The 8190-nt window shown below is 41.6% G+C and overlaps 2 protein-coding genes across 2 annotated transcripts in view; both read right to left on the bottom strand.

Annotated features, from left to right (window-relative positions):
- LOC111792515 overlaps positions 1-441 on the bottom strand; it is a 3334-nt gene extending 2893 nt beyond the window's left edge. Inside the window, exon 1 of the mRNA XM_023674032.1 lies at positions 70-441. Within this exon, the coding sequence (XP_023529800.1) occupies positions 70-369 (300 nt within the window). The 5' untranslated portion in view covers positions 370-441. The remainder of the gene's footprint in view (positions 1-69) is intronic.
- An 838-nt stretch (positions 442-1279) lies between these two features.
- On the bottom strand, positions 1280-7370 carry LOC111792488. The gene is made up of 10 exons (XM_023673994.1): positions 7253-7370; positions 6964-7062; positions 5880-6038; positions 5546-5626; positions 5318-5413; positions 4631-4720; positions 4410-4553; positions 3198-3305; positions 1600-1651; positions 1280-1521 (listed from the first exon to the last, which is right to left on the bottom strand). Exons 2-10 carry the CDS (start codon positions 7060-7062, stop codon positions 1487-1489), a joined length of 864 nt encoding a protein of 287 aa, XP_023529762.1. The 5' UTR covers positions 7253-7370; the 3' UTR covers positions 1280-1486.
- Positions 7371-8190: the final 820 nt, after the last annotated feature.

The following is an 8190-nucleotide window of genomic DNA, read 5'->3' as shown; positions in this document are numbered from 1 at the left end:
AAAAAAAAAAAAAAAAAAAAAAAAAAAAAAAAAAAAAAAAAAAAAAAAAAAAAAAAAAAGAGTATATACCTGAAAGAACATGGTGAGCATATCAGAGGGCGAGACAGACACGGTGACCGCCGGCGGCTCTTCTCCTTCAACTTCTTGCTCTGGAACAGAAGCCTCCCCTTCGACCGCCCTCCGATTTTTCAGGCCGCGTGGCTGCCTATGGCCATAAACCGCCGAATGCCTGAAGGAGGCGGCGGAGGCGGCGAAGTTGGTGGAGGTGTGAAGAGAGATTGAAGATCTGAAAACGGGAAATGGAGTTGGATTTGCAGTAGCAGGGCGAGAAATGGAGTGAAATATGGGGAAGGTGGAGATTGAAGCCATGTTCTTGAAGGTTTCTACGTCGGGTGAAGTGTTTGGGATTTCTATCCGCTTATCCACCTACACGCACGCAGCCCTTTTCTAAGTCATTTTAAAAAATATATACTTTATAATTTTTTTTTATTTTTTATTTTTAAATTAATATTGGTTAATCAAATCATTTGTAACCACCAAGTCCATTACGAGCAGATATTGTCTGCTTTAACCTATTACGTATCGTCGTTAAGCTCACGGTTTTAAAATACATCTATGGAGAGGATTTCTAGCCCTACTCCGACCAGTGTCTCACACCGGACACCGCCCAAGCCCACTGTTAGCAAATATTGTCCATTTTAGCCTGTTATGTATCAGTGTCAGCCTCACGATTTTGAAACGCGCCTACTATGGAGAGGGTGTAGCCCTACTCCAACCAGTGTCTCGCACCGTTTGATGACTCGCTCTGATACCAACTGTAGCAGCCCAAGTCAACAGCTAATAGATATCATCACTTTAGCCCATTACGAATCATCGTCAGCCAGAACGTTTTAAAACCATGAAATTGACAACAATATATAACAAACCAAAGCGAATAATATCTATTAACATTTTTCTAAAAAATATAATTAATGCTCAAAGTCCTAATGAAGTTAGAAACCAAATGACATAAGCATAGCAATTTTACGATCTTAACCTTAAACTTGAAAAAGTGTTGCAATTTTTACCCTCTAACATCGAAAACTTGTTAACGCTACAGGATCGTAAGCAGTAGTGGTCGATCAGTAGGTCTTTTGGGCACTCGAATTTAGAAGTTATAGGCTGTTTGTCTGTGACTGTCTTATTGCTCTTACGAGCATTCCGTCTCCATAGAAGCTTGAATGCAACTCCTATAACTACACAATTGATTAGCATAAACTAAGGAAAGAGGATTTTTCCCGACAACCTAACTCACTTCGTCGCATTCGAAAGGAGAAATCGTGTTAAAATTTATATCTCAAAATAGTAATAAAGCTTTTGATGCTTACAGTCTTGAAGTTGCATCCCCGTGGACATAGTAAACCAAAATTAGTGATGCTAATCAGCCATTTTTAACATCAAATGGTTCAAAATAGGCACTTCAGCTGGGCAGCTCATTGTATGTTCTTCATTTATGCTTGCAGTCTTCTACTACAATGCCATCTGCAAAATTCAACCAAGCTACATGAACCAAGCCAGACAATGCAAATGAAGCTTAACTTTGGGAAAGGCGTTGCTTACCTCGGAGATATATAGCACGGTTTGCTAGAGCGTCGGCGTCGGAATTTTGTTCCTTCAAGTGAAATATCAGTAGGAATGAGATGATCAATATTGAATAGCTTACACTCTTGAAGAGAATCAGAACAATATCAAAAAGGTTTAAGCATCAAAGAAGGCTTCTTCATTTGCCATGTCTAAAAAGATACCAAAAACTTCGAAAACCGTGTAGTACGAGCTGTGTAAGTGTTGTAGGTTAGCTTCTATGGACCTCGACTAATCTCGTAATGGAACCTTCTTTATTCTACAACGTTTATTGTCACAAAACTCGTGGCGAGGTTTGAATCCACATACTTTTTTCACATGCTGCATCATGGCACGACGTTAACCTATGGTACTTGTGAGTTGTGTTATTTTTCGTTTAATATCTTTTTCACGTTTATAATTTATCGAGGATTTGGACACAATGGTTAAGAGGTTATTTGACCATATCAACTCTAAGAGGTGATGACTCGAGACAAAAAAGACAAGTAAAATTTCTCTCTAACCAGAGAGAGTACTCTGACAGACATTGTCGTTTATCATTGTTAGCTCTAGCATAAGCTTTTCTTATTTGGTTCCTTTTGTTGTGTCTTCTTTTGTTATGTGAGATTCCACATTGGTTGGAGAGGGGAACGAAGTATTCCTTATAAAGGTGTGGAAACCTCTCCCTAATGGACGCATTTTAAAACCTTGAGGGGAAGCCTGGAAGGAAAAGTCTAAAGAGAACGATATCTGCTAGCGGTAGACTTAGGCTATTAGGAATGGTATCAAAGCTAGATACCGGACGGTGTGCCAACGAGGACGCTGGCCCCCAAGGGGAGTGGATTGTGAGATCCCACACTGGTTGGAGAGGGAAACGAAACATTTCTTATAAGGGTGTGGAAACCTCTCCCTAGTGGACGTGTTTTAAAACCTTGAGGGGAAGCCCAAAAGGGAAAGTCCAAAAAGGACAATATATGCTAGCGGTGAGCTTAGGATGTTACAAATGGTATCAGAATCAAACACCAGGCGGTGTGCCAGCAAGGACACTAGCCCCCAAGGGGGGTGGGATTGTGAGATCCCACATCCGTTGGAGAGGGGAACGAAGCATTTCTTATAAGGGTGTGGAAACCTCTCCCTAGTGGACGTGTTTTAAAACCTTGAGGGGAATCCCAAAAGGGAAAGTCCAAAAAGGACAATATATGCTAGCGGTGAGCTTAGGATGTTACAAATGGTATCAGAATCAGACACCAGGCGGTGTGCCAGCAAGGACACTAGCCCCCAAGGGGGGTGGGATTGTGAGATCCCACATCCGTTGGAGAGGGGAACGAAGCATTTCTTATAAGGGTGTGGAAACCTCTCCCTAGTGGACACGTTTTAAAATCTTGAGGGGAAGCCCGGAAGGGAAAGCTCAAAGAGGACAATATCTGCTAGAGGTGGGCTTGGGCTGATACGTTTTATATCCTTGTATATTCTTTCATTTTTCTAATAAAAAGCTTAGTTTCTCATCAAAGAGCGAGAAAAAAAATGCAGTCAACCAAAGCAGATGTGAAAGAACAATACTTTAAAAGATTAAAAGAATGAACTTATAAAAGAAGTACCCTGGGGATGTGGTTGATCTCAAATGACACAAACTTATCCTTGAGATCCTTTGCCACTTTACACAAAGTAGCCATATTTTGGTTTTTGAGCTTCCATAGACCCTGAACCTGTCGTACAAAATCAGCGTTTTATTTTACGACCAATTCGAACACGAGAAAGATGGAGAGAAGGCAGAAAATTTAACAGATGTCATGGAAATCAAGTCTTGTTGTTCACTTAGAGTATTCATATTCCATCAATTTTCTTAGAGTATAAATGTTGCAATTCTAAATGTTTTCTTTTATAGAAACAAAAACTTCAATGTCGAAAGAGATCCCACGTCGGTTGGAGAGGGGAACAAAACATTCTTTATAAGGGTGTGGAAACCTCTCCCTAGAAGACGCGTTTTAAAAACTTTGAGGGGAAGCCCGAAAAGGAAAGCCCAAAAAAGACAATATCTACTAACGGTGGTCTTGGGCCGTTACAAATGGTATCAGAGCCAGACACTGAGCGATGTGCTAGCGAGAAGGCTGAGCCCCGAAAGGGGTGGACACGAGGCGATGTGCCAGCAAGGACGCTGGCCCCCAAAGGGCGGTGGATTGGGGGGTCCCACATTGATTGGTGAAGGGAACGAGGGACAGCGAGGATGCTGGCCCCGAACGGGGGTGGATTGGGGAGTCCTACATTGATTGGAGAAGGGAACAAATGCCAGCGAGGACGCTGGCCCTAGAAGACGCGTTTTAAAAACCTTGAGGGGAAGCCCGAAAGGGAAAGCCCAAAGAGGACAATATCTACTAGCAGTGGGATTGGGCCGTTACAAATGATATCTAAGCCAGACACCAAGCGATGTGTCAGCGAGAAGGTTGAGCCCCGAAGGGGGTGGACATGAGGCGATGTGCCAGCAAGGACGCTGGCCCTAAATGGGGGTGGATTGGGGAGTTCCACATTGATTGGAGAAGGGAACAAGTGTCAGCGAGGATGTGGCCCCGAAGGGGGGTGGAATGTGAGATCTCACATCGGTTGAAAAGGGGAACGAAGCATTTTTTGTAAGGGTGTGGAAACCTCTCCCTAGCAGACGCGTTTTAAACCCTTGAGGGAAACCCCTAAAGAGGACAATATCTGCTAGCGGTGGGCTTGGGTTGTTTAACTTTGTGTTAAATACGGTTGTGCAGAGCAAAGCATGTCAGCTAGTGCGCTTGTCTATATATAAAACGTTAATAAAGGTGACAAACCTGCATACAAACGAGCTTGGAGTCTCCTCGCACAGAAATGTGTTTAAAGCCACTCTTTAGAGCATGTTTCAGTCCTAATATTACAGCACGATATTCAGCAACATTATTTGTAGCAATCCCAACCCCTTCTTGCAACCTACAGATCTATCAAATAACCTGATTCAAGCAGCAGAACACAAAAAAACACTTCAAAAATATGTGTACAGTAACCGTTTACCTACCGTGGTTCCATCGTTCGCACGTAATACAGCTCCAGCACCTGCTAGTCCAGGATTTCCCTTTGAGGCACCATCAAACTCAAGAAAATAGACCTGAGAGTAAATTTATTTAATTTATTATTTAAACCATTGGAAATTAAGTTAAATCTTACATGATATGTTAGAATATCCTAACTTTCACATTAATTTCAAGAAGGTGGTCTTCCTCACACTAGAATTCAACTGATTCCTATAATGACCCCTACTCGAACTTTCACCGTGTCCACAAGGTGGAACGGAGATGACAAATAGGTCATGCAAGCAAGATTTCCCAGCTAGTATCATAAGCCTCTCTATCTATCCTAAGGGATGGAAGGGTTAAGGTCTTTGGTGGAGGTGTCCCCTCTAGTCCAGAATTGGGCCTCACAATCACTAGCCAATATGTTTTTCTCTCGTGTCTTTCTTCGTTCATGGTTCGATATTCTGGTGTATTGTTTCTTCCATTGAATGTGTGAGATCCCACATCGATTGGAGAGAGAAACGAGTGTCAGAGAGGACGTTGGGCCCCGAAAAAGGTGAATTATGAGATCCCACATCGATTGGAGAGAGGAACGAGGGATAGCGAGACAGTCAAACACTTACGCTACCAATTTTCATAAAAGCACTTTTAGTCAATCAATAACCACTGAAGAGACAGCCAAACACACTTACACGGCTTGAAGAAGCAGGTACGGCTTCAGAGCCATGATCCCGAGTAATTTCTTGTTTCGGAGAATCGGTTGAGACCAAGTCGACACCTACAAACCCCTGAAGAACACAAAATGAATGTAGTAAAAGATAACAAACAACAGCCTCATGAATCCTGGACATGCCTTCCATTCCATAACCATAGTGCACAATGGAAATTTTCAACCATTATTGAGAAATTAACGAACTTACCGATTCGGTATTCTCAACGTTTCGTTGTCGCTTAGCTTTGGGGTACTCTTCTGCCATTTTTCCTCCAGTAGAAGATGGTTGCTGAAAAATATAAACATGTATCAAGCGTAATGAACACCAACAGAATCTTCATCTCCAACCTCTATGTCGTTTCAATACACAATTCGTTCATCGATATCGGGAAATCAAAATGAAGTGTCACTATTCACGTTTAAATGTTATAAGAAACGGAGAAGTATAATATGCACGAGATAAGAGGTCGACTTGATCTACAATCAACAGAATAGTTAAAGCAATTTGATGATTTAAGAACACAAAATGCATTGTCACCAACCTCATAAGGACAAGCAAGTAGTTTCCCAAATAGATCGTTTGTCACGTTAGCAGCACTTATAGAGTAAGTTGCACTTTGAAGTCCATGCGATGCAAGGTACTGCTCGGATTCTTTAGATAAGTGATACCCTTTGTAGATCGTTGCATTAGGATCAAATATCTAGTAAGATGGAGAATAAGTAACACTAACATCAACCCCATATTCGAAAGCAAGTGAACGAGTTCAAGATTATTTTACTTTTTCTCTTTACGTTAAATCGAGAAGCGAGTTCGTATCGGTCGCCAATTTGGGAGCATGAAGTTGGGAGCATGGCAAACAATCCACAGACAAAAGGGAGCCTAGATTTGATACTCAACTCATGTTTTGGTGCCATAATAAATTTGAGAAGCTTATCCTTAGGCCACAGAATGGCTGATCCAATACAACTAAGAATGTAACAGTAAAATTCCACCGCTAGCAGATATTGTCTATTTTGGCCCGTTACGTATCGCCGTCAACCACACGGTTTTAAAACACATCTGCTAGGAAGAGGTTTCCACACACTTATAAATAATGTTTTGCTCTCCTCCCCAACCGATGTGGGATCTCACAATCCACCCCCCTTTGGGTCCCAACATCCTCGTTGACATTCATTCCCTTCTCCAATCGATGTGGTACCCCTCAATCCACCCCCTTTAGGGCCCAACGTTCTTGCTGGCACACCGCCTCGTGTTCACCCCTCTTCGGGGCTCAGCCTTCTCGCTAGCACATCGCCCGATCTCTAGCTCTGATACCATTCGTACCAGCCCATGCTCACCGCTAGTAGATATTGTCCTCTTTGGGTTTTCCCTCAAGGTTTTTAAAACGTGTCTGGGAGAGGTTTCCTCACCCTTTTAAAGAATGTTTCGTTCTCCTCCCCAACCGAGTGGGATCTCACACAAACTCACCTAAGAACTCTTTTAAAACCAACAATTTCAAAGCAACCAACAGGATAATTTCACCAAAAGGATAAACCCCCAAGAAATAAACATGCTCCCCATTGGTTTTATGAAATTTCTTAAAAGAATAACAATAAACTCAGATGATACTAACAGGAAACGCTTACCAGAGATCCAGCTTGAGCCTCGAGCTCCTTAAAACTCCTGTAAAATCCAAAAACATCCCCTTTCCGTACGACGTAATAGGCATCTTTATCTCCCTCCATCTTCAATAAATGAAACCCATCATTCAAATGCCACAAACAAACGAGTCAATGATCAATACCCAGAATACAAATAAGTGAAACAGAGCACTCAGAATCATATTGGGCTATCTAGCTTCATGATCGTGGCCTAGAGCTATAAAATGATAGAACCCTGAGGAACAGTAGAGAAATAAATAAGAAAATTGTTTACTCTGAAGAAATGGAAGGAGTGGCAATGGCGGAGAAATTGTGCTGAGAAGCAGAGAGTTGGTGATGGAGTGATGCTGTCACGAGCGATCAGTAAAGTTGTCGTAGTGTAGCGAGACAGAGCAACCAGCGTTCGGAAAATGTGTGAAAAGTTGCGAAAAAGTTTGTGGAAGGTAGAATGTTAAATTACTTGTTTGCCCTCCAAGTTAATTACAAATTTAGCCCTAAAATTTTGTTTTTCATTCTCCTGTAACATGGTCCTACTTTTTACATCTTAAAAAAACTATCTCACAAACCAACACGAGTTCTTCCAGCATGCCCTCACTCACGTGCATATCACGAAAATTCTAAAAATGTCACCGAACATAGAATTGCTTAACCGAGCCACTGAAAATGAATGTGTACATTGTTGGTACAGACAGTGATTTTCACTTATTTTAAGTTTTTCTTAGTCATACTATCTTCATAATCGCTCTTATTCATATATCATAATTTACTCGGATGTCGCATTCATACACATTGGGTACATCGCTTTTATCATAAATTAACATTTCTGTTTTAAAAACAACGTTTTCCAACCTTTTGTTAGCATCATCGGACAGTCGTTTAATGGTTTTTTCTTTGTCTCGGTTCTCTCATGCTCACTCTCGCTCTAAGTTCTTATTTGTCCTCTCTCTCTCGTTCTAGATTCAGATCTTCCCCTCTCGCTCTCTTTGAGTCCGTCTTTTTCTTTGATCGCTCGTTTTTCTTCGTCGATAAACGCAGTAAACCGTGACGAAGAGGTAAAGATTTCACTACTGTATTTCAAACTTAATTTTTTTTTTCTGGGTCCTTAGAGGAAGGGGATCGAAGAGACGACAGTCATCACGAGGAAAAAGATACGAAAGGAACGATAGTCAAACACGTGAGAAGAAAAACACGATGATGACCAAATCGGGAAAT

Source organism: Cucurbita pepo, chromosome LG04, assembly GCF_002806865.2.
Source record: "Cucurbita pepo subsp. pepo cultivar mu-cu-16 chromosome LG04, ASM280686v2, whole genome shotgun sequence".
NCBI lineage: Eukaryota > Viridiplantae > Streptophyta > Magnoliopsida > Cucurbitales > Cucurbitaceae > Cucurbita > Cucurbita pepo.
Note: the sequence above shows the minus strand (reverse complement) of the source record. Positions and strands in the feature narration are given on the sequence as shown.

Bases quoted from the DNA above. Each gene is read 5' to 3' on its own strand.
- LOC111792488 (XM_023673994.1), bottom strand. From the start codon at position 7,062: ATGGAGGGAGATAAAGATGCCTATTACGTCGTACGGAAAGGGGATGTT. The intron at 5,627-5,879 runs GTTGGTGACAAT...TATATTTTTCAG, and splicing joins TACTTGCTTGTCCTTATGAG to CAACCATCTTCTACTGGAGG. The intron at 5,414-5,545 runs GTAAGTTCGTTA...TGTGTTCTTCAG, and splicing joins ACGTTGAGAATACCGAATCG to GGGTTTGTAGGTGTCGACTT.